Here is a 26,849-nt window from a genome sequence, read left to right as displayed (position 1 = left end):
TGGTGAATATAGCATGTTATTTCTTACAAACTTAAACTAGAAGAAATGGGCGAAGAGCACTTCTTCGGCTTGAAAAAGGCTTCATGCGGCGTTTTACGTTAACGCTTTACGTACGTTTTTTCCATGGGTGTTTATGTATTTAGCACCACTTTATAGGAGACATTTCTACCACAACCTGGCCTAGGGAAGCGTTAATGTGACGCACATTTCAACCGAAACTGGTTGACGTGACAGTCCATGATGCAACATGAACATAAAGAACTGCAACACGATCATCTATTGTAATTTTTATCTTTGGAAAAGGCAAGCGGTCTTTAATTGAAGCAACGTGACGAAAAGTTTACATTGTTCGTGATCCCAGATATGTGGCTCTTGTCGCACAACTGTGGTATATCAGTACACAATGCGCATTTTTTTAGAATTGCAACAAGCCAGACAGTGTTGAAAATGAAGCCCGAGAGCTACGTCTGGCCAGGCCACTTAGCAAACAATGGTTTTTACAAGTCGGCAAAAAAAGCTGTCTGCAATCAAACTGACTGCTAACTGTATACCAACCATGCCACTTTCACAGCAGGGCACATTTACGTTTGCAACAAATAAATAATTACAGAGAAGTCGTTGCGAAATACACCTATAACCGTGCCCCTTTAACAATCTTAAAAAGGCTCCCAAGAAAGCAGTCGGTGATGAGAACTGACTGCAAAAAGTGCATAACCTAACTAGTCCATTTGGCCATGAGAATTTGCTGCAAAATGTGTTGCATACATGGCACTTTAACAAACAATGTTGTTTGTTTTAGTTTGCCCGCAAAGCCTTCTGCGATGAAAACTGAATAGAAAACACACGTGCAGCCATACTAATTTAGGAGCCAATTTGTTTTCCAAGTGTCAAACAAACCAGTTGTTAATTAGGACTAGCTACCGAAAACTACTTCAATCTGTGTCATTTCAGCAAACAATGGGGTTTGCAAGCCTCAGTCATAGCAACAATTTGCTATTAGGTAGATGTTGGTGATTACGAGGGCTCATGGACACTCTTTCGAAGGGTAGCGAAAGCCGCAATGCTGCCCAAACTTGGCGATCAGAAACCTGCTGCGGTCTTGTTTTGTCCCCGCAGGACGACAACACCTCTGCATGCGCACGCTGAATATAATATCAAGGGAACTTCATCTCTAAATGCATCACTAAAACTGAACCTTCTGTAAAAGTGACCGATAGCACGCACTGCCTGGATGAGATACGATGCTAATAGAAAAATATTTATGAAAACATTTATTCTTCTAAACGCGCCCTTGATCCTTCGCACACCATCAAAAATAAGAAGGCCTCCTACCCAAAAAGCGTTCCACAGCGAAAAGAGAAGAATAATACTAACTTTCAGGCAGAAGTCTTGTGATACGCAGTATGCGGTGGCAACGAATGTTGCGCGATGCTATCGCTGCTGCAGCAGTCCGCAAGATATATGGCTGCAGACATCACCGCTGCTTTATAGGTGCACGCCTCTGATGGCAAATAGACATGCGCTGGCTCTTTGAGTGCGCTCTCTAGCTGCCGTGACATTCAACCCACGAAATGCATATATATTTTACACTGATTCACTGTAAGGATTCTGTATAATTCATGAGGTCAAATACTTGGTTACTATAGCGGATGTTTTTCGTTATATCGTTGGTGGCAGAGGTTATAGAAATAAAAAAACAGAACATCGGAAATAAAGTCGTTCAAACAAGAGCAAAATTATGGGGTTTTACGTGCCAAAACTACTTTCTGATTATGAGGCACGCCGTAATGGAGGACGCGGAAATTTCGAACCCCTGGGGTTCTTTAACGTGCACCTAAATCTATGTACACGGGTGTTTTCGCATTTCGCCTCAAACAAGAGCACTAGCTAGACGTAAACAAGTCGGTACCATCCAACTGTTTAGGATAGTTTTCAACATAGCTTCGACATGACTAAACAATCTTCGTTCCAGGCCAACTTCTGATTTGAAACCTGGAATATGCACAGCCTACCCCTTGCTTTCCGACCAATTTCTTTATAAGTAATGCAATTACAGATCGATCAGTAGAGTCATGCAATCAGCCTTTTTCTCGGTGATGTGTGTGTGTGTGTGTGTGGTGCTTACGATAGTGGTTCATTGTGTATTGCACAAAAAATGATGCAGGTCCTGGGCACTACGATATTCAATGTATGGGAAACATTTTGTACGTAGCTACTAATCCAGTGTCGTTTGGGGTTGTGCAAAGTGTTATGACGTAGACCAACAAGTTTGTGCGTCACGCACACGCATGTGGGAAGTTGCAGGCCATTGAGCGTATCTTCAGTCAGCTGAGTATAATTAAAGCTAAGGTTAGAAACATAATGTCCACTGAGATGACAAACGCCATTCTTACTGAGCGGGCCGGTCTCCGCATGAATGCTAAGTGCTCCTTCATTTGCACGCTTCCCGAGCGTGTTGTCGCTAGATCGGCACAGTTGAATCCTACCTGATCAGTGATGGCACCGACCCTGTATACTTATCCACGCCAGCGAACAAATGCATACAGCACGCGTGACCATACCAAGATGAAAGAGGATGTATTTTTTATTTTTTATTTTTACATATGGCAGCCCTTTTAGGTCTATGGCAGGAGTGTGGAATCATACAGTTGTATATCGTACAAAAAGGTGCAATGTAAGCAGCACGAGAGACAAAAAGAAATTGATCAATAACATTCAAGTTTACGAAACGGTCCAATGGAAGAGAACGAATGGCACCAGGCAACGAGTTCCGACATTCCATGGTTAAAGGGAAAAAACTATAATAAACGCGTCAATTCGTGACCGATAGGGTACAATATTGAGATGGTGATACCTCTTAGATGAAGAACATTCAGCAACTGTTGTGTATGTACTAAGAGAATAAGTGTTTGGTGAGTTAATTAATGAGTGCAAGAGCTTTACGGAGTTTATCTTGTGACGGATGCTGAGAGTAGTTAGATTTAACTTTGAAAGTTTAGAAGACGGAGAAAAACCGCTATCGTATCGACGGTAGATGAACCTGATAACTTTTTTCTGAACCACTTCCAACTTCACGGTGTCTGATTTCTAATGTGGATTTCATACAACACAGGCAAACCCCCAAAGTGGCCGGATAAGTGTTTTGTGACTACTTTAATTTTTAAAGGAGCTGTACACACGGTACGCTGTAAGTAGCGCAGCTTTTTAAATGCTTTATTACAAATACAATTAATACGATGAGATCATAGAAGAACTTTCTGTAGGCCTAGTTGGTGCACAATTGACAAATATTCTTCAAAGCGCAAGCAATGAACACGGCACAAAAGGAAGGTCATTCACAGGACAGGCACATATTCTGTGAATGATCTTCCTTTTGAGCCGTGTTCCTTGTTTGCGCTTTGAAAAATAGATGAGACCATGACATGCTAATAGTAAAATAAAGACGCAGCTATTTATGTTCAGAAACTTTTTCCAGTGCGCAATCAATAAATGCATAAGGAAACGTGGATGGAAACATACGCCTACAAAGTGACGTGTACACGTTTTTTAAATATATATAGTAATTTTCTAGCTTTTACACTATTGGCAGAAATGATCAAAAGAATCGTTAAGAAGAATATGATCTTTAGGTGAGGTGATAGTTTGATAAAGCACATATTCGTGTGCGTAAAACGTATATTAACAGGTACGTTAGAAGGAAGATTATTGATGTACAGCAAGAAGACTAATGACCCCAGGACGGAACCCTGCGGCACACCGGATGTTACGACAACAGCAGAAGAGTTAGTGCTCATAAAATAAGTGCTTTGTGAGCGGCCGGTGAGAAAACTTGCAATCCAGTGAACAAAAGGATTGTTAAATGTTTAGTCAAGCTTGCATAAAAGTGTGGAGTGAGTAACTGCACCAAAAGCTTTGGAGAGGCAAATAAAGATAAAATCAATTTGGTAACATAAATCAAGCGCACTAACAATGTCGTGACTAAATTCTATCGATTGAGAAGTAGAACTGTAGCCACGACGAAAACTATCCTGAAAGTTAGATAAAATGTTGTTACTAACAAAGTAGTCTGTAGTATGCCTGTATTGTATGTGCTCCAACATTTTGCACGAGTACGGTGTTAGAGTGATCGGCCTGTAATTCAAGAAGCGTTGTTTGTTGCCAGATTTATATAACGGAATAACTATTGCTGTTTTCCATGGCGAAGGGACTATACTAGTTGATAGTGGTTTCTTGGATATGAGCGTTAGGCAGTGACAACACCAAAGAGGATAACGACGCCGGAAGGTATTAGGAATCTAATCTGGGCCGGGACTCATTTTCGTTCCGATTTCAAGCTTCAGAATCATATTAAGAATACCTTCCTCCGAAATAAAGGCCTTACCAATAGGGGGATACACATCACCGCTGAAAGGAGGAATGTCGCGGTGATATATTGTGAAAACAGATCGAAAATGAGCGTCAAATGCTGTGGCGATTAGCTTAGTATCACTACAAGGTACATTGTTAACGATAAAAGAATTGCTACAGCTTACGTTAGGAAAATTGTCCTCCAGAATTTTCTAGGATTACTGCACAATAAATGAGTTAATGTAACATTATAATAAAAATCACTGGCTTCCTTTGACTTAACGCGACATTCACCCTTACTAATATGAAACTGTGTTGTAGCATTGATGTCACCCGCCCGCTTGAGGCATCTCAATCTGGAGATACGACGGGACATGTACAGTAATTCTCTAGTGATACAAGAGACCTTTGGGTTTTGTTTCTTAATTTTCAGAGTAACAAAGCTTCGGATGCACCTAAGGGCAATATTTTGAAAGAAGGAAACTAATATATAACATCGTAGGACGAGCTAAGCTGTTCGAACTGTACGAAAGAATTACATAACACATCAGTAAATGAGTCGTCATGAGCACGATTGAAATCGTGAAAACTAGTATAAATGCACCTAGATGCAGGGACGCTAAAGGAAAGGTACACTAGTACAGCTTTGTGATCCGACAAGGCGTCTACAAATTAGCATTCATATCCGTCGTCAGGAAAACATGCGCTTACGAACACAAAGTCCAAAACAGCTACCCATTGGCTGCTACAATCAAGAATCTGCTTTATACCAAATGAAAGTAAAAGGTCAATCGCCGCTTTGCACAATACGACATCGTGACCAGATACAAACAGGCTTGGCCAGTCTATACCAGGAACATTGAAGTTGCCCAATAATATAACATTAACAGAAGGATCGTTATGCTCGTTCATGAAATTGCTTAATGTATGAAGATCAGTAGGGGGTGATGCTGGAGCGCGATGAACAACAGTAATTAAAATAATTTTCTTATGAAGAATAACCTTACACCTCTTAAGCTCATCAGGCCCTTCAAGCGCAGAAAAATTGAGGTCAGACCAAAGGAACAGTGCCAAACCACCATCTTCGCGGTCATTCCGCACTACAGTTAAAGCAGGTGGTGATAATTCTGAGTCACAAATTTCGTCATGGAGCCGCGTTTCAGTGACTCCGACTATATGAAGCGAGTAAGTTGCTCTTAAGGATATGAAATCAGAAAAATTTATTCATTAAGCTTCTGGCATTCGTATTCGAAAGCAAAGTGTTATTACAAGAATCTTGGCATAGTCAGTGTGAACTGGCTCGTTGAGCAGCCGGGTGATCCTTTGAAGAAATAGTAGAAGTATCGATCAAGGTTTTGCCACTGTCATCCCAGGTGTATTTGACATTGTTAATTAAGGCATGATCATAGCGCAAACGGATTATGTGACCCCTATTCCTGTGAGAAGCGGCAGCTTCCAGCAGACATTTTCTGATGAAACGTACGCGAGCCGAGAAATCTTCAGCTATATGGATATCAGTGCCTTTCTGTTTCACTGCATATTTAGGTACAACCAATTCGCTGCGGTAATCCAGAAGCTTAATGACGATGGGACGCGGTCGAGTGCCATTTCTTTTGCATATCCTCTGACATCGTTCCATGTGATGGCATTCAATCTCTATTTGTCCTGTAAATAATTGTGAGACCTAAGTAAACAAAGCTTCGTTCACTTCATGCAACTAACTTCATGCAAAATTATTTCTGAGTGATTGGTTGTCGAGATCATCATTCCAAGACATAATTTTCTTTACTGTATCTTTAAATGAACGGATTTACGCACAGATAGAATCACAATCAGTAGTACTGGCTTTAGAAGCGGAAGACAGGGACTCAAGATCGGAATCTCGTTTCTCAAGTGCAGCAAAGCGAGAGTTAAGTGTAGGCTGGAACTGCCTAATGTACCTGATATATTCTGCCATTCGCTTTCGTCCTTCAAGTAGTGGAGCAAGCATGTTGGTTATGCTAGGATTTACACCGACAGAAGCCATGTCATCAGATTTGCCGTCCGATGATTAAGGTTCTGTTGAAACTGGGATAGAATCACCTCTAGAACGAGTGAACCTCTGGGAGTTATCTTTACAAGGTTTAAGAAGGCCTCCATTCAAGTCAACGTCACCGCTCATAAGCAGCGCACTGAGGCAATACATGAAGGTGGTGTATTGTCTCAGTGGACTGCTTCTCGTAATGACTACCTGCTAGTCGAACCTGTTTTCCGCGCAGGGATTTTACTTGGTGGAGGGTTGTCTTCCTTTCTTTAATTTCGTTTGGTAATACGTTTCCACACTTCAACATCGCACAAGAAAGGGGCGATTAATATTATTAATTTATACCTTTTATGCTATCATGAACGAAATGAAACCACATTTTTGCACCCAGTGCAATTTTCTTTCGACTCTGTTTTGCGTATTCTGTGTAGACGTGCGTAATAAAACGTGTTTCGAAAGTGATTCTAACTGTCTGCTTTAATGGGCCCTTTGCGGATTTCTGTGAATTGTATCCTGGCTTTTAGAGCTTCCTTAGGTGTGGACTGACTGCTTTTCTCTTTCTTGCTGGCAGAACTGCTGAGGATGGTGTAAGGTCGCTCTGATTGTTCGTGTTCTTAAGTGTCACGAATCGGCCACGTGCTGTGTGTATAGAGAGGGGGTTCACTCCCCCCCCCCATGTCAGCGGGGCAACCGTTTCTGTATTATGTGGGGTCACGGACCGCGCGGTGTTGGGTGACGCGTCGCGGCAGGCGCTAGGAGGGCGAGTGCCGATTCCGGGAGGTCGGTATTGTGCGCAGGGTGTTGGCAGTCCGCCGACGGTCACACAAGTCCACACAGACCGGCATTGAAAGGGACCGCTGTACACGATATTGTGGGCCTGGCGCCCGAGTGCCTGACTAATTGGAGGCGCCGCCGAGGTTAAGAAGGGCTTAGCAAACTTGACCCCGTGCCGCATATACGGAGCAGGAATCTATTCTTCTACGCGTCCGGAACGCAATCGCCAGCCTTGTTGTTGGGTGCGACAGCCTGTGTGGTGTCGAAGGCCAGCTTACAGTGCACGCTGTAGGGATGCGGTGCACACGTGAAGAGTGCATTCGGACGGCGGCGTCTTGTAAACGCGCACTCGGAGAACTTTGTCTTGTAGACAATAAGTTTGAAGGACAAGGAGGGCCATCCGTCTCCCACACGGCCAAACTTTGAGTACAGCGGCACTACGTGGTGTCGATGCCCCTGCTTCCGAGACATTTGCGGCCTAGACGCCGTTGGGATTTGAGGCGGTCTAGCGATAACTTGTTCGGGCCTGGCGTGTTTTGCTGAGCCCGTCACTAACTACGTAGAAACGAGAGGGCAACGGAGTTTTGGGGAAGAAGGAAAAGAGCTTTGTTTTTCAATACGTTTATTTTTAAGAGTAAGCCCATCCCTGTGGGTTGTGGCTTAACAAACGGTTGACTCTGATTGGCAAATGAACCTGTGGGACGGGCCAACGGCCCTACCGCCTTTTTTTTCTTTGTATATTTGAGCTATAAAAATCGGGACGACATGCTGTCCCTCAGACTTGGCTGAAATCAGGATTGCTGATAGATCAGTGAGCCTCCGTACCATGTACGTTAAAACAAGTCTGGGCTCTAACAGTCATTGAGACCGTCGAAGAGTGAGACTGCGTTTCTCAATTGTTCAAGTTTGTAATGTATTTGTTTTACCTGCCATGTATATAGAAAAGTTCAACTATAAATATTTCTTGTACATCTGACCTCATCGCTTCCTGCCTGCGTTTGATCAACAACTGCCGATCATCGTCCGAGAAGCTTCAAGTTCCAACGGTGAAGCGAGGACAGAGAACGAACGAAACATTACTGATGGCGCGCAATCTGCTCAGCGCGCTGAACAGGCCGTTCAGGTGGTCCGCGTACACATGTGTCAGCAAAAAGACGCACGTGCGCGGTCACAATAACCGCCGATGAGATGTCACTAATCACCCCGCGACGACCTCCATCCGACGCCCAGTCTAGCGCGAGAAACTCCTAAGCCGCTATTTCGAACCTTGTAAGGTTCTTAGACGCCTCCCTGCGTTTCGTACGAGGCCTTTCCGGTCGGTTTCTTTATGTTCGCCTTTGACAGTCTCGAATCGAAAGTGGGCAGGTCGTGAGCCTTAAAATCATATTTCACACAACAGCCTGAATGCTTTCGCGCTACTTCTCGTGTGACAGTGGGACACAGTTCTTTTAGTTATCGTTCTGTTCTCCTCGGGTTTTGGATATATTTAGGTGTGCATGCATGTGTGATTGTGGTAGTGTACGTTTTCGTTTTCTTTCTCTACATGCCGTAGTCTTTTAGTGGCTTTGGTGTTGCTCTGCTGAACCCGTGGTAGCGGGATCGAATCCCGGCCGCGGCGGCCACATTTCGAGGGGGGGTGAAATGTAAAAAAAAAAAAAAAAGACACTCGTATACTTAGATTTGCGTGCACTTTGCAGGACCCCAGGTGGCAAAACTTAATTCGGAGTCTCCCACTACGGCCTTCCTCATCATCTGATCGTGTTTTTTTGTCTCTTTATTCTCCTGAACATCCATTATCTGGCTTTCTCTGCGGCTAAGCAGGTGTTTGTGTTTGTGCGTGTGTTTGGTAATATGGTGTTCTTAAATCTGGAAATTTAAGAAGAGGCAGCAGAGGAAGAGAGCGACCAGAAAAATCCATGACGGAACCTTTTCTCATCCTTGAATGTGACAATATATTGTCGGCGCAGATCTAAGTGATGAAGAACAAACTTGTGGGACGCCTAAGCTTCGCCTTTAAGAATGGAACGCCATAGCATTCAAAAATCCCTGACTGCTTCTCAAGCTTCCCGGCAACTGCAGCTTATGCAACCGTAATGTGTATTAGGAAACTCTGGCGGCGAATGCTTCGCACGAAGGCGAGACTCTTAGTAGAAACGCGGCCTCTTGCGCAGGCCGATCCCGGCGGTAGTGCACAGCCGCGCAATGAAAATTACATAATTTTCAGGATTCGGTTATTGTTTCACACTGTTAAGTCTGAGAAGATTTAACATAAAAACATGCGCTGTCGGTGTTTTGTTTCATGACATTTGTTTGGGGGGCGTCATTCACAAAATTCCTAGGAACAACTTTGTGAAGAATGTAAGACAAGGCATGAGCTACATTAGTTCTATAATGGCGTGGAAATACAAACCGCATATACCTCATGTCATATAGCTGGGTGTGGCATATACATATACCAAAATACGTACAGAAATTTTCGCTTACGAGCAACTGCGCTGACGGCGATACCGACATCGGATTTTCTGCGACACCGAGCCCTTAATGCTATCGCGTTCGTACAATATATTATATTCAGCGCGTTCGTCAATTTTGTTGCAATTTGACTACGTCAATTTTAGCCGAATGAGCATGTGCTACCGGATGCTCCACAATTGGCACAATTTCGCACAATTTGTGACCAACAAATTGTATGGAAATTATCATCGTAATCAACACGCGGGCGTGTTTCTTGGCTAATCACCCATCGTATGTGTCATAGCGTGGAAATCATAATCATCATCCGCACGCGGTGATCATCCTGTAGAACCACCAAGCACGGTTAAGAGAACAAGGGTTCTATTCGTACGTCCCTTCATTTCATCTACTCTATCTTCTAACTCATCTTCCTCATCCCTGAAGTGCTACCCCATTTCTTGGTCATGTCTAAAACCAGCGACGGCACAGATTCCCCCCCCCCCCCCAACGCTGTGGACAAGTGACTGTGGTCACTGTTGGTCACAGTTTTGCCTGATTACCTTACGGCACACATTGCGTTTTACATATGGTAATCGATGAGATTTCAATGAATATCCACATGGAACGTATTATGAGCATGAAATAGTTGCAAAACATGTGGCGGCACACTTGCAGTAAATGTCCACTGCGTTTCTAGCTACCCTTCTTACCGCGAGGCCATTTTGACACATCGCAACTCATAAATAGCTAGAAACCCAATTCATTTATCCGCAAACTCTAGTAACGCATATATCCTGAGAATTTGTTTTATATGCCTACACTTAGTGAACCTACCACCTACAATTAGTAAACTACAAAATGTGCCGTGAAGCAAGAAGGTAAATAGTATGATTCTGATAATTTTGTTGAACATGCATTCTATTTTGTCATGCAAACAAATTGCAACTTTAGTAACTCTGTTTAGCGGTAGAATTGAGCTACATGTCATGAACAATTTGTACAATTTAAGGATAAAAAACACCTCATTCTTTGTTCCTTAAGGGCCTTTCACTTATAGGCTCTTCAGAGCGCTGCTATTAGGCGCCCATTTCTGCGTTGAGCCTCGGCGGGCCTAGGCGTACCTCGGCGTCGTACCTCGGCGTATCCGAGTGAACGAGCACAGCGAAAGATGAAAGCGAACGCGGAGCCGCGGTAGATGCAAGAAGAGCGTTGAAGGAGGAGTGGGGAGGAGGAGGCTACAGTGAAATCTGTCACAACCCGCCAAGGTACGTAATCGAGAGGAGGCTCTAGGCACCCTCCGTTAGACAGACGGTCCGCGGCGTGGTGGTGATGAACGATAACCGACCGCCGAGTGGCTGTGCTCTTCGGTGTTTATTTGATGTGGTGACCAATGTAGCCCACCGAGCCCGGCAGGCCACCGAGCCTGGCGGACCAACGACAATTTTGCCCGAGGGGGCGTCACATGCTTGATGCTTGTTACACCCCCTTACCCCAAGTTTATTTGTTGACAAAAAAAAGTCGACGGTGCCTGCTATCCAGGAGAGTAACCATCCCGCGGCCTCCGCGGTTGAGTACTCCGCCTGGGCAGCGGTGTTGACGGGCCGGGTGTGGCAACGCCGGGTGCTGTTTGAGCCAGCCTCGCTCCGTCTGGAGGGTCCGGAGGGTCCGGAGGGTCCGCACTGGCCGGCCTTGTGAGTGGTGCCGGACTTGACACCGGCCCAACGCTTGCTGCACCACTGGAAACGCTTGCCGCCTCCGAGGTGGGCGCTGTTCCGCTGGAAGCGACTGGTGTTGCCGCTAGTTCTCCTGCGAGCTGGACTTCTGAAGTGGCAGTCGAAGGTGCAAGCCAGGTCCCGAGGCGAGGCCTAACATCATCGGCGTGCCGGTGCCATGTGGCCCCGTCTGGCATACGGACGAGCAGCGATGACGCGCTGGCAGGAGACACCACATGCCTTGCGTACCAGGGTGGGACACGACGGATGTTCCTGGCGAAGACTGGAGCTCCCGACTCCGGCAAAGGCCCGGGATGGCACCCTCGGTAAACAGTCAGCTTCTGCTTCAGCTACTTCAGGAGCGCTGTGGATGGGAGGTCATATGCAAGACGTCAAAGGGTGTCGTGACCATCCGACCCAACATGAGTTCACAGGGCGCACGGCAGTTGACATCGTGGGGCGTGGTGTGGTACTGAAACAGTATCCGGGCAATCTGCGTCCGGAAATTCCCAATCTGGCTCTACTCAAGCTTGTCCTTGATGGTTTGCACCACCTGCTCAGCTGCGCCGTTTGAAGCAGGGCGGTACGGCAGGGCCATCATCCGGCGGATTCCGTTCTTCGTCAACCAGGCCAGGTACTCTGTGCTTTCAAAAGCAGGACCATTGTCGGACACGACGACATTAGGCAACCACAGGGCAGCGAAAACCTGTCGCAACGCCGCAATGGTCGCCCCTTCTGATGGAGTATTGATAGGTCGAACCTCCACCCACTTTGAAAAGGCGTCCAACACCACCAGGAAGTAATGGCCCTTGATGGGCTCCCCAAATCCACATGCAGGAGTGACCAGGGTGTCTGTGGGAACGGCCAGGGGGTGATTTTCACATGACATGAGGCCCGCTGATGCTCCTGGCAGACTTGGCAGCTCTGCACCATGTAAGCGATGTTCTGGTCTAGGCCACGCTACCAAAGTTGGGACCGGGCCACCATCTTGGTCTTTTCCCCGCCAGGATGACCCGCGTGCCGCAACTGCAGGACCCTGGACCGGAGACTTTGTGGGATCACCATCGTGGACCCCCACAGTAGGCAGCCCTGCTGCAAGCTCAGCTCGGCGGCCCTGTGGCTATTGGCCTGCTGAGCCAATTCCTCCCCACGAGACACCACCTTGACCACCTGAGAGAAGACTAGGTTCCCTCTGGCCACTCGCGACATTGCAGATCTGGAGAATATCTCCGGGTACGGGTGCTCCAGCATAAACACTTCAGCAGGTTCTGGAACAGCATCAGGCACCTCTGGCAGGGACAGGCTGCTCAGGGCATTAGCAGGTCCCAGGTTCCTTCCCCGACGGTAAACGAGCTGGTAAGTGCAAGCTGCCAGCATCCAGGCCAAGCGTACCACTCGAGGTGATGCCTGCACACGAACGGCTTTGTCAGGCCCCAGCAGCCCCAACAGCCGCTTGTGGTCCCTGACCGCCTTGAACTTCCGGCCCCACAGATGCTGGTGGAAGCGTTCGACCCCGAACATGAGGTTCAGGCCTTCCTTATTCAGCTGGCTGTAGTGTTGTTCTGCAGCATGAAGCCGACGAGAAGCAAACGACACACGGCGTTCCGGCTATCCTTGACCAGGTGCGCCCGGACGGCTCCCACGTCGTACAGCGACGCATCTACTGTCAGGACGACAGCTTGGCAGGATCGAAGTGTACCAGCACTGGAGCTTTGGTGATGAGCTCCTTGCGGCGCTTGAACGCCTGGTCCTGCTCCTTCTTGCAGATCCATTGCTGACCATATCGAAGCAGAAGATGGAGCGGCTGTAGATGCTCCAACGTGTTCGGCAGGAAACCCCTGTAGATGTTTATGAGGCCGAGGTAGCTCTGAAGCTCTTTTTGGGGCTTAGGCGCCTTGAGCACAGCATCAACGTTGCGGGGAGCCGGGGCTGGGCCAGCCTGGAAAATGACATGTCACACGTACTCAACACTGGGGGGCAGAAAAATGCACTTTTTCAGCTTGAGCTTGAAACTGGCGTCTTGTAATCGTGGTAGTCATGCCAAGACGTTGTGCAGGTTCTTTAGGTGGTCCCCGTCGTCGTTGCCAGTAACCAGGATGTCGTCTAAGTACACCGCCACGTGCCTCATGCCCCTGAAGAGGTTGTCCATTTCCCTCTGAAATATGGCTGGGGCTGAGGCCACGCCAAACGGTAAGCCCGTGTACAGGAAGAGCCCCAAAGTTGTCGATACTGTGACAAACATTAAATTGTCGAGGACAGGTCGACCTAATTTTCTTAGACTTCGCCAAAGAATTCGATAAAGTATCACGTCCTAAACTCCTGTTAAAAATAATGAAATATTTAGAAATCCAAAAATTACTAAGTGGCTTACATCCTACCTTCAGTCTCGTGAGCAATATGTCGAAATAAATAAAATTAAATCCATGCTCAAACCGGTTTTGCATGGAGTACCCCAAGGCAGTGTCCTGGGTCCTCTTCTATTTCTTATATTTATTAATGATTTGCCTCCTGATATAACTGTTCCACTAAGGTTGTTTGCAGACGACTGCGTTATTTACAGTAGGATTGAATCTTTAAGTGACCAGTTAGAACTCAACAACAATTTACAAAGAATATTAAAATGGTGTATTGAATGGCAAATGTCACTGAACCCAGTAAAATCAGTTTGTATGACCATAACAATAAAGAAGATGACTTTGCGGTACAAAGACTGCATCGGTCCACACGAATTAAAAAGAGTAACAGAATATAAATATCCAGGACTAATATTTACTCAAAATTTCAGATGGGATACTCCTATCAATTAGGTGTGTAGCAAGGCAAATAAAGTCTTATGGGGTCTCAGGCGAAGACTGTACAGCGCAACTCCTGAAGTGAAAAGCTTGGCATATAAGATATTAGTAAGGCCAATTATTGAATACGCTAACATTGTATGGGACCCACACAATGTAACCAACCGTCATAAATTGGACAGAGTTAAACGACTCCCCTGCCTCCAGATTCATACTTACTAAGTATGAGCGCGTGCACTCTGCTACTGAACTATGCAGACGTGCAAACATCTCCGCATTAGAACTAAGGACTAAGTTTGACCGACTGAAATTTTTGTACCTAATTATTCATAACCAGGTTAAAATTAATTTAGCTGATTTCTGTATAATTTCACCAGATTAACGCTCCAGACACAAGCACAGTTTATACATACAGCCGCCAGTTATACGGAATGATATACTGAAGTATAGTTTCTTTCCGAAGGCGATCAAAGAACGGAACGAATTACCCAAGCCACTTGTCACATATTCCTCTGTAAGTGCTGTTGGTGCCGCAGACGAAGCGGTCTCGGAGCAGCGGGTCCAGCTGGTCCCCGAAGGCGCAGGCACTCGCTGACCCTCGTAGAGCAGCGATGAACTGCCCAAGGGTCTGTCCTCCCCGGCGGCTCCGGTTGTTCAAGCGGAAACGCTGCATAAGTGTGGACGGTGATGGGTTAAAATGCGAGCGCAGTATGGCGAGCAGCTCACCCAGCGTCTTAACATACGGCGTGGCTGGCATGAGAAGGTCGAGCAAGAGACTGAAGACGCGGGTCCAGCAGCTGGCCAGCAAAATGTCCCGCTGTTTGGCCTCGGGTGTGTCGTTTGCCCGGAATAACACGTGGACTTGCTCCTCTTAAACTGCTCCGGTGGACCCATCTCCCTCGAACGGCACGAGCCTTCCGTACTGCGGCATGGCGGCATCAACGGGGGGCGCTGCTTCGCCGCTCGCGGTGGCGTGGGACGATCCGTGGGTACTCGTCGCCAGTGTCACGATCCGCCCGGGTTCGTGAACGTGGGAGGGCTCGAGGCACTCTCAGTTAGACGGACGCTCCGCAGCGTGGTGGTGTTGAACGATGACTGACCGCCGAGCAGCTGTGCTCGTAAGTTTTTATTTGGTGCGGTGACCAATGTTCTCCACCGAGGCTGGCGAGTAGCCAGTGCCGGAGCGATCGGCGGCAGCCATCTTTTATTCCTTTCGGAACGGGGCAGCCTGGGGCTATTCAGAAGAAATATCAGTTTTGTTCGGAATATTAATGCATCTTTAACGCGTACGCGTCACTTTGGCGCGGTAAGTTCTTGCGGTTTTGGGACGTCGCGTGAGAGGCAGGTGAAGTAACTGCAGCGCGAAAACTTTTGACCAATAGCCGAGGGCTAATGGCAAAAAGGCGTCGAATCAGAAATAACAATTTTTGTTGTTTTGTTCGGTCAAATTACGCATAATCAGTGTGGAAACGTCATATAAGATGGGAAGCTATAGCGTTTTTCGTGACGTCGCGTGACAGACAGGTGAAGTGGTGGCGGTCCAAAAAGTTTTTCACCAATCGCGGTGGGCTGATTGCAGAATTGGAATAGAAAAATTTGGATTAGTTTTACGTTATAGCGCCCGTATTACATCGCTAGGCGCTATGGCAAGACCTGAAATTTCAAACCAAACGCCGTTTGCCCTTCTCCCGGCCGCCGCGCCCCAAGCCGGAAGGTGACGTATATGTGCTAGTGCGCCTGCGTACACTTGTTTGGCTGTGTCATCGCTAGTGGTTACACGTGACTTCGAGAATTATTAAAGGCAATATCTGTAATTTGTGTAGTATGTTGCTTGCACAGACAAATTACAGCTTCAAGAAATATTACGACACAAACCTAACATGTTCGTGTTTTTGCTTTACTTCGCATGGCAGCAAGAGAGGTGTACTTCCGTTTCGTCTGCTTGTTGCCATGCGGTGCAGCCACCCGCGCAGACAATTTCCACAAGCGGATCACATGCACTGTGATGCGCTTGTGTCTGCCTGAGTATTCGTGTAGCCCTGACTTATACCGCTGGTCAGTTGTCCTCATGCACAGAGCGCCAAATCGTGCACTGCGCAAAACGAGACAGTCACAACAGCTTGCGCGCGACGCCGCCAGCAGAAGTGCGCCGCACCGTAGAAAAGCGACGAGAAAAAAAGAGGAAGGCACGCCCTATGACTTATATGTCACGCGATCCTCGAGCTCGGGTATGCGAGAACGCAGGGAAGGAATTTCTCTTGCGGAGGTTAGAAGGGGCAAGTGGAGAGAGCGTCTCTGTTTGCGGTGAAGCGCGCTTCCTGAAATCATTGATTTGCGGCACTAAACTATTTCTATCTCGGCTATTAATGATCCGATTTGAAGAAAAAAAATTTGCGGCTGAACGCTCCATAGAAGACACGTAACAACTTCCAGCGCATAACCGAAGTTTGCTGTGTGGTCTGGTGAGGGGCCCTTTAAAAGCTGTTTCCCCCAGGACCGTCGTCTTCGTCATCATCATCATCAGCCCATTTTATGTCCACTCCGGGACGAAGGCCTCTCCCTGCGATCTCCAATTACCCCTGTCCTGCGCAAACTGATTCCAGCTAGCGCCCGCGAATTTTCTAATTTCATCGCCCCACCTAGTCTTCTGCCGTCCTCGACTGCGCGTCCCTCTCTTGGTACCCATTCTGTAACCCTAATGGTCCAACGGTTATCTAACCTGCGGATTACATGATCTGCCCAGCTACATTCCTTTCTCCTAATGTCAATTAGAATATCGACTACACCTGTTTGCTTCCAGGACCGCGTCCGTGTGTTAGCACGAAACTGGAGCCTTCTTCTCCGGCGTCCGCATCAGACGTGACCTGCGTTTGTGCCGTCGAGTACGTGCCGTGATTGACGCGGCCCTACTCGAATAATACGTCGTTACCTGGGCTGATGCCGACGATAGTGCAATACCGGGCCGACCCACGGTGGAGGAGAAGCAGGCGTTGAGCAATCCCTATACATGGGCCGATCCGGAAGATGTGCAATGCCGGGTCGACCCGCGGCAGAGATGAAGCAGGCGTTAAGAACTCCCCATCTTAGGCCTGTCCCGAAGATAGTGCAATGTTGGGCCGACCCGCGGCGGGGGTGAAGCAGGCGTTAAGCCCTGCCCATGCGTGCGCAGATCCCGAGGATAGTGCAATGCCGGGCCGGCCTACGGCGGATGTTCAGTTCTCCATTAAGGGGCCCACTTACACAGCTTCGCTGGCCATCCTTCTTCACAGAGTGAAAGGGCGCTGAGTTCTTTTACTGCTGCGTTAATCTTGCAAGTCTTCAGCCGCCGGGCACGGCTGACGACTCGGCGTTGCCTAGGCCAATCGCGTGAGGCGATACTGAACGCAAACTGAACGTGCGTTTCGAACCACGATCTGCGATGGTGCCCCTGGTTTCCTGGTTATTGCATTCCCTGCAAGCCTGCTCAAGCTGCTATGTCTTACCTTTGCCATCTTCATACTTGGCACGAGAACCGAAGGTGACGACCGAATGCGATGCGACTTGTGATATCGTTGAGCGAGTGGAGAGTGTTTACGAAGCGAAGCTCGACAGACTGATGAAGGCAACCATAACCCACGCTTTGGCCGATTTATCGTTGAAAACAAAAAGAAATAAAAAAGTAACTAAACAGAAGGAAGAATTGTTTGCCATTCACCCAAATTTCATTATTGCAAGAGAACTCGTGAATGAGAAGAAATGTGAACGTTCACATCTACTTCCTGCCAGCAGATTTCGTGATGCCCGGCAACGGCTAGAAGCACGCATGTTCCTTGATACCGAAGGTAGCACTCGCCTTCGCGGGGGCAGACGTCAGCGTATGAGGTCAGCCCGCGGTACCAGCGTGTGTGACGGGGATCACTGCTCCTGCAAGAGGCGATGGCGAGCGGCTACGAGTAAAGCTTGATGTGAGCTCCCTTGGGTGTGAGGCTCCCTTGGGACACTGGTGTCACGACTTCCCCGCAACGAAAAGCCACTTTCGTCGTTGGTGGAACGAAGGCATGAGAAGAGCGTAGTGTCGCGCAAGACGGGCTGTGCGGCGATGATGGCTATGATGTGGCGTAAGAGTAGCGCGTGTCGTCTCTATGGAAACAAATCGCGCTACTCAGAGCGTTCCCTTCCCAATATGAACCGGGTACCTATATAATCATAATACAAAAGACTGACACGCGAAGTGAGAACACGTAGAGAGCTGCGCTCAAATGTCGCGTTAGGGGGTATCGCAATCGTGCTGAATTTTTAAACATAACCAGCTTCTTTATTACCTCCAAATCAATGATAAGAAAAGGTTATAGAGATGGCAGCCAATGTCATGCCTCAGATATGAAATTGTCGCTGAAACTTGCGTCAGCGCGTATGCTTGTTGAAACGAGGAAGGTGCTATATTAATTTTATTGTGCCGTTGCCAGGCTGCTTTACTCGGCAATTAAATTTAAACTGAATCCACAAGCTGGTATTTAATTTTTTTTTGTGACAGATGCCTGAGCCAGTGCACGGTTAATGTATAGCAGGTGCCACCTGTTCAGCTGTACAGGTTATAACCTGTACAGCTGAACAGGTGAACAACTTCGGCCACTGCTTTGCTTCAAACATGGCGTCGTATACGACGCCATGTTTGAAGCAAAGCAGTGGCCGAAGGTGCATCCGACAGATCCGTTCAAATTTCTTGTTTGCACTTTTTATGGGAGTACGTCCGTCGTATCTCGCTTGTTCTCTCATGTCTCCCGGTCGAATACGTCGTACACACATGCACGTTGAACTTCTAGACACGCGCTTCCCTGGTGTCGGCGCCCATATCCTGTGCGCATTGCGGTGAAGCGTGCCTGAGTCGGCGCCGCCCCTTCAGATCGGCGAGCTCATCGCTGCTGCAACAGCTGCCACATCCGCTTCCACAGTGCTGACGCACGCTCTTTCACAGCAAAAAAAAAAGAAAGAAACAAAGAAATTGTATTCCGTTCAGTGCCCCACAGCGCGATGACAACTTGTTCTTCTCGCAAACAGTCCGACGGTGCAGTGAAGCCCGGCTTCCGGTACACTTAATTGGTTGGTGTAATTGCGTCCCTGTTGTAGCGTTTCGCAATTACGGAGACTTCGAAACGGGAACTGCGATCCACAAATTAACGGAAACGTTAACCATTAACCGATGCACAGACGCACAGCTGTTTTCCGAACAGTTAGCTCCCCTGACCACTCTAGAAGTCGTCTTCAGATTTCTTTCGCCTAAGAGGCGCAATTGGCTGTTGTAGTACCGTTTCCTCTGTCGCTCACAAGCCGTTCTGCATTGACACTTCTTCGGGAGACAGGTTTAATCACACCGCCATGCAGACCACTGGCAAAAATTTAGAAATAGATAGCCTGAATTATACGCGTCGTATGAAGCGTCGTGGTTATGCGCACGTTTAAAAGCCTTTTCGGCCCTGTCCGCCCACACTTATACTTTGATGCTGTTTCGTCTGCTTTAAGTAGGCGGTGGTGTATAAGCGGGGATTTTGCGCAAAGGTGAGGGAGAACCTAGGCGCATTATATCGCATCTATGGCAACTTGAGCCAGTGCAACTGACGACTTGCTTTTTTAAAGACGTTCAGAAGTTGTGGTAGAGTCCCAATACCATATAGATGGAAGGTTAAAGTAAAAACGTGCGTAAATTGAACACGAAGCGACGTCCAGAAACGCCGAAACGAAAAGAAAGAATAATTCGGGCGGTGCACAACATTACAAGTACAAAAATGATTCAGAGTTGGTCGTTGATAGCATTCAGATCAGACCAGGCAAGATGACAGCAAGCAGTGCATCTTCACAGCGGCTGGACAGCCACGTGCATCGGACCGGCGGCTCACGCGTTGGAATTAGTTGAGTGCACAGTTTTTTTATCTGCTTTACATAGCACATGTGTACCAGCTAAGTAAGCGTAGCGCTTTTAAATGTGCTGGCGTGCACACGTAAAATCAGCGCAGTTAACTTGCAAGCGTGACTCCGCGGTACAGTAGGTGGCTGCTGCCGAGAGGCAGTAAGGATGCGCTGCTTGCTGTCATTTGCGATTGTCAGATCTAATTGAGTGGCGAAAAGGTTTTTGGCCACGTCTAAATAGCTGCCGCTGAACATAGTAAAGTTCTACGCGGAGTCGAACGTGCGATGGCAGCGGGGAAAGTGGAGATGCTACCACAACGCCTGCGCTGGGACTTGCCTAGCTGCTTCTTCAGTTGTAGTGTTAACTGCTGCCTGAAAACTGTAAGGGCTTCTGTGGCACTATTTTTGCTGATTTGGGCGTTTCAACGGCTTATTATCGTGCACATCACGTAAACTGTGCTCTAACCTTTTATAACGCATTTAAGGGCTAGAGCTACTTCTAAATGCCGCGTACTGGACAACGCGTGTAAGTGGCTCATTGTACCATGATATAACCACCAGTCACCTATGTTTTCCTGTAGTTTCCACTTCCCCTTTCCCCAGTGAGGACTAGCAGGTCAGAGACACGCTCTCCAGGTCGACCTCTCCTCCTTTCTCTTCATTGATATCGACTCCTCCTCCTCTCCTTACGGAGGTATAACTCGAGTCGCCAGAGCATGCTGAAAGCTGAAAAAATTAGAATAATTTATTGCGATAGCAATTATAGGAACACTCGAGGCGCATTGATGTCATCGTCGTCGCCATCGCCGTAACGTTCCGTATAAAGTCCAAACACGATAACATCGTCGCCACGCGCCGTATGCTGTATGTGAAAGTGAAAATTGCGACGGTCACAGGACGATTGCAGCTCAATCTCGTGCGCACAAGGGAGCAAAGTGGGGAGGAAGCGCGCCGTCTTCTGGCACGCGCGATGCACAGGGGGAGGGAAGGGACGGGGGGGGGGGGTTACTCTGACGGCTGCTGCGTAGGGCGTGGCCGCGCGGGCGCCCTACCTTGAAAAGGACATCCTATGCGGACAAAGTGCGCCGTTTGCTGGTAGCTTCGTACGCGCTGTGTTTTCGACGCTTAGTTCGCATTGAAGCGAGACGCAACAGGAAGGCCGATTCGCTCGCTGCTGCTGCCGTGCTTCCTTACTCTAGCATTGTGACAGCGAGTTTCCGCTGTCATCAATTAAGACCTGTTCATGTTTACCTGTGAGTGCATGACACCGTGCTTGTTAATTAGGTTAATATGCGAATGTTTACAAATCCATACGGCCGATAAAGCTATTATTCTTACTTTGTATAGCTGTCTACTAATTTGCTATCGCACTCGATGCTTCTCCTTTCGGGAGGAACTGCGACATTCTTTTGCAACCCGTTATGATCATCCCTACGATCCGTATAATTCTAATATTAAAATTGAAAAAATTACGTTCATACTGCCCGCTGAGCTCGCTGTTTTAGAGGTAGTAAAGGAAACTGACTTTTTACCTCTTCTATGCCGTAATGTGAATTGACTCGGGTTTTCAGAGATCCTGTGCCTGCATGTTTCCTGCGGCACGTTAAGGCATCAAGCATGCAAAAGCGCGTACAGCGAGCTGGTTAAGGCTGGTCTGAAACTATTTAAGGCTGGTGAAGCTACTTCTGGCACTACTCTCTAATTACACGTACTAGCAAAAATAATCCCCGTTTATGTGACTGATGTGCAGGGCTAGTGGGAAAGCGCGATGAAGCTACTGAAATAAGGAAGCCACGCGGGTGTATTGAGATAAGAACACTCCCAAAAAATGGGTCCCAAATATTTTTTTAAATGTTAACTAACCCTTTTAGAATAAGAAGAAAAACTGTTTCACACATTGGAATTGAGAGCATTTTTCCTACAAACGTCTGTGATACACACGGAAAACTTGTGAACTGAGACAAAGTGCAGAGATCCTGTAACCCAACATTCTAGCGATGTGCTGCTTGAATTCACTGGATTTGTGCCGCTCTTGAATGAACCTTTCGCGATTGGATTTACTATGTGCCACTAGCTAGTGCGGAAAGCGATCGAACAGCTCGCAACGTTTCCGCGTACCAGCGAGCCAGGCCTCTCGTCTCCGAGGCCACGCACAGACTTCGCGGCAGTGCCACTAGATGGCGCAGCGCTTGCCAAGTTGTTTACTTTGTTATTATGTTCTCGTAGCCCGTGATTCGTACATCTGCCAGAGATGCAAATGCAAACCTAGATTTAAAGAAACAGTCACCACGAGTAGGAGCAGGTGTGAGATGACGGGCTAGCAAATAGAAGCTAGACACATATTAACATTCGGCGACGCATGCGTCAGTAAACCTTCCAATTCGTCATCATCATCATCATCATCATCATCATCAGCCTGGTTACGCCCACTGCAGGGCAAAGGCCTCTCCCATACTTCTCCAACAACCCCAGTCATGTACTAACTGTGGCCATGTCGTCCCAGCAAACTTCTTAATCTCATCCACCCACCTAACTTTCTAGGTAAGGCGACAAACGCTATTTTAAAACCGTCTGCTATCACGTGCGCGCACGCCGAAACCTTTGTCGTCTGCTTTAGCAGATGCCAGTTTGATGCTTTAGTGTAGAAGGGTGCTGTGTGATGACTCATCGACTGCGTATTTTACTCCTACAGCTTGCCTAAATTTTGATGGTGCCACACGGGCGTCGACCACTCGGAATGTCGGCGCATTGTAACGCCTGGACACGGCGAGATCGGGGATAGCTCGCATGTGCGTAAGCAGGTACTGCTACGTTGTTCATTTCCGGACGCGATCCCGGCCAGGGTAATCTGTGTGGCCCTGCTAAAGAAGAAACCAAAACCAAAAAGAGAATGGCACACGCGAAGCCGAACCGCGTTCATGACTAAAAGAAGTCGTCTGCGATTTGCATTACATCTTGGTTTCCTTTTACTGGATCGGCACATGTGCCACGTAAGTAAGATGGAAAAAAACAACTCAATGAATGTAATTCATGTGAATACGACGGATTGTACGTGAATGATGGTTTTCTTCTGCTAAAGAAAGGCAGGGCGTGTGCCATAGGCGCCGACTACGGCGCGAAAGGGGGGGGGGGGGGAGAGCACAGTGGCCTGAACGCCCGCAGACCCCCCCCTCCCCCCTCCAGGAATGCCAGAGTCCTTCCCATCTCCCCCAGTTTCTCATTGCCAGGCTTCTGTCGCTCACATCTGAAGTTTCTTTTAAGGGGGTATGGTAGCGTAAATGGGTTCTCTTGGTTTCAGCTTTATATCTCAGAAACTGTTTGTTATTTTATTGTGAAATTTTGCGTGTTGAATAAGAATGCTTTTGAGCTCCACTTCGTGTAATTTTTCACTGCAGCCTTCCTTGCTTTTATTAAATGTACCTTTTTTCAGAAACAACAAAAAAGATAGTATGACCGTGAAATTTCGGCCAATAATTCTGCACCATAGTGGTTTAAATTCGAACCTCTCAAAAATAGGTTCCTACATTCATCTCGCAAGAAAGAAAATATTGACCCCACTTGCCACGTAACGCAATAGAGACTTGCCAATTAATCTTTCTTCACAATTAAAACACAAACAGTTTTTCAATGTTCTAGGTTCAGGCTATTTGCAAAGGATATTACTATAATCTGACAAAATTTCACTGTACTCGGTCGGATAGTTTTCTGCACACAACAAAAACAAACGACTACGCCTCCTGAATGCGCTACAAAAGCATCCCTGCTGGAAAAATTGACAATCGCAACTTATGAAAATGGCATAAATTCAACATAGTTTACCAATTTAGGCAGATTTTTTATAAAACATACATGCACGCAGAAAAGATGATGAAAATCAATATCTAAGCAAGCCTTTAAATACCAGAAGGTGTGGTTTTTGGCGCTATCTTTAAATGACTCCGAATGCTCCCGCACGCTCATCACTGCATGGTTTTGCTCCGAACGCTGTGCATAATTCTTTAGTAATAAAATAAAAAACAAATTGGCTTTTTGGTCAATTTACCCTACCATACCCCCTCAAACTGCTCCTCCCTTCTCATTCGTTAAACCTTTCAATATACTAAAAGCTTTCTGCTGCATTGTTCGTATGGGCGTGTTTCGCTTTTTATTATTTCATATTTTCTCTTAACTTGTGCAGATGCTGGTAGTGAAGGAAGAGCTAGGTAAAGAGAAATGACCAAATTAAGCTGCATTTATGAGGCTATGGACAGCTTCTACATATACAGAGTAAATATGTTGCTAAATGTTCACGTTGCTTCTACAGTTACTCTGGAAGCGTTTACAGCGAAGCGGTTAATGTGAGTGGAAATGCTCATAAACGTTAAAACCATATATTACCGGTGTTCCAAGCGAGCAAGGTAATTCACGGAATTTATGCTAGCATTGCTGTTTGCATGGTCCTTACGATTGCTCCGCAAGCTCTCGCAGCGAAGCTGTACAGTGCGATTGAAAGTGCTGGAAAACATGAAATGCATATATTAGCGGTGTACTAGGAGAGCTGGATAATTGACGGAGTTTATATTAGCGCCTAAAAGAACGGTAAAAAGAAAGAAAAAATTTGAACTGCGTTGGGGTAAATTGCCGTCCTTCAATACCAGGAGCAGCTACTCTTGCAGCGAGAAGACGACTGGTGAGCCAGATGAGACGCTAAAACGTACGAAACACAGGTGGCCCGTGATGCCAACTGACCCGTGACGGCATGGATTTTGAGAGCGTACGCTATATCTGTGCCGTCGTCGTCGCCGTGATGTTCCGCATAAAGTTCAAGGGTGAGAAAATGGTCGCCGCGCTCTCTATGCTGTATGTGCGAGTGAAACAGTGCGAAGGTGAGCCTGCGATCGCTGCCCAATCTCACGCACGAAAGGGAGGAAAGCGTGGGGGAAGCGCGCCTTCTTCCGTCGCGCGCGAGACTCCTGGGGGAGGGTAGAGAGGGGGAGGGTGTTCTACTCCAGGCGGCGTGGGCGGCCACGCACACCCACCCGGGCTGCTGCATCTTGAAAGCAATCTGCGACAGGGACAGAGCCTGCCAGGCGCTGTGTTTTCGCGGCTAAGTTTGCATTGATGCCAGAGGCAGCGTGAAAGTCAATTCGCTCGCTGTTGCCGCCGCGCTTCCTCACTCCAGCGCTTTGACAGCGAGTTTCGGCGGTCATCGAGTGAGATGTGTTCACGTTTGCTGGTGCGCGCGTTGCACCCTGCTTACTAATTTAGTTAGCATGCCTACGCTTACAAAAGTATATACGGCTGATAAAAGTACTATCCTTACTGCACACCAATTTGCTAACGCACTAGAACTGGGACTTTTCTTTATCCGTAAACATGGACTACATTGTACCATAGTAAATGGGCCAAACACTCAGCTTGGCAAGTAAACATCCAGAATTTCGACGTCGGCAAAACGGCTAAAGTGAGAGGTAACGTAGAAGGGTGATGATTTGGGTTTTTTGGCTTAACATGTGACTGTGTTGCTCAACGCGAAGAGGGACTGGGGACATCGGATAAAATGAGGACAAGCGCTTACTGCCAACTTAAATTTTTTCCGATACAAGTTGTTATATAGAAAAAGAAAGATACAGGGAAAGCGACATATAGAAAACATAAATACAACATAAAAATAAAGATGAAAAATAAAGATGTCATCACCGCTCACTGGTGACAGCTAATAGCATACAGAGATGTATGTGAGTTACGCGAGATGTGCTTGTTTTGTGCTACGTGAACATTACGCGCGAGAACAATTCCACTCTTGAAACACGTAATTAACTAAAAATTCAGAAATTAACTCGTCAACTGCCATATCTTTTCTTCCGCGCACCACAGTCGAGTGGAACAACCTTCCTGTTGACATTGTATCGATCATTGATAACAAACGTTTTCGCAAGGCACTAACCACCGTTGTTTAAGTTCATGCCTGTTTGAAATTGGTATTGTAACTCACTGTACAGTGCTCACGGAATGAAATAGGACACGGAGCATTTAGTAGAACCCTACATATGTGCAATGTACGCGAGAGCACCATGTCATGTCGCTAGGAATTTGGTCACCAAAGGTGAAGAGGACTCCGATGTACGTGTACGCGCCGCAATTACGTCGATGTGACACGAACTGCAGCCAGTTGAAACGAAAGTATGTGCATTACTTAGCCCTAAATTGACGCGTTTCATTCCGTGAGCACTGTACCTTATTGTTCTCTATATGACTGTATTTTTTCCCATTCCCCCCTGTAATGCCATTCGCGTTCAGGGTAAATAAGTAAATAAACAAATAAAAATATGAGAAACTGATGAAAAGTACCGACCTTTAAAATTCACAATTACTTTACCACTTTTTTTTTCAAAAAAATATTGTGCCAGAAACCACTATAGTGATATTACTGCTCTTGGTGAAATTATGGAATAGCAAAAAGAGGGGGCATATAATTAATTTATGTGTCAAAACTAGAAGGTAGTGCAACCTTTGTCATGGTGAGTTCGCTATGCTCCGGCAGTTAAAAGGTTCAGCTCTGAAGCAACAATCCTGGACGGCATGTTGTAACGCAATAATTGAAGCCTTCTAGTACGCAAAGCATACCCATCCGACAGCGATCTCTCGCCTTATAACACTTTCGAGAAATACGGCCCGAAAATATGCGGCGTGTTGAACTGGTGTTCTACTTCACACTTATCGCGGCTGCATTCTTCCGACAATCCAGCGAAGTAATGACTACTAATGCAGCTGCAACATATCTAATGTTCTGGCAGTATCAGGCAAGACATGCAGAAATAGCCGACCACGCTGCCAATGGCGTCTGATTTATGTGCTTCCGCGTACTACTTCCCATCTCGCCAC

The 26,849-nt window shown here is 47.0% G+C and overlaps 1 protein-coding gene across 1 annotated transcript in view; it reads right to left on the bottom strand.

Annotated features, from left to right (window-relative positions):
• LOC126529446 (fatty acid synthase-like) overlaps positions 1 to 12,831 on the bottom strand; it is a 71,695-nt gene extending 58,864 nt beyond the window's left edge. Inside the window, exon 1 of the mRNA XM_055069852.2 lies at positions 12,373 to 12,831. Coding sequence (XP_054925827.2) covers positions 12,373 to 12,831 — 459 coding nt within the window. The remainder of the gene's footprint in view (positions 1 to 12,372) is intronic.
• Between the last annotated feature and the right edge of the window lie 14,018 nt (positions 12,832 to 26,849).

Source organism: Dermacentor andersoni, chromosome 8, assembly GCF_023375885.2.
Source record: "Dermacentor andersoni chromosome 8, qqDerAnde1_hic_scaffold, whole genome shotgun sequence".
NCBI lineage: Eukaryota > Metazoa > Arthropoda > Arachnida > Ixodida > Ixodidae > Dermacentor > Dermacentor andersoni.
The sequence above is the reverse complement of the archived record's forward strand: the minus strand, read 5'-3'. Positions and strand labels throughout refer to the sequence as shown.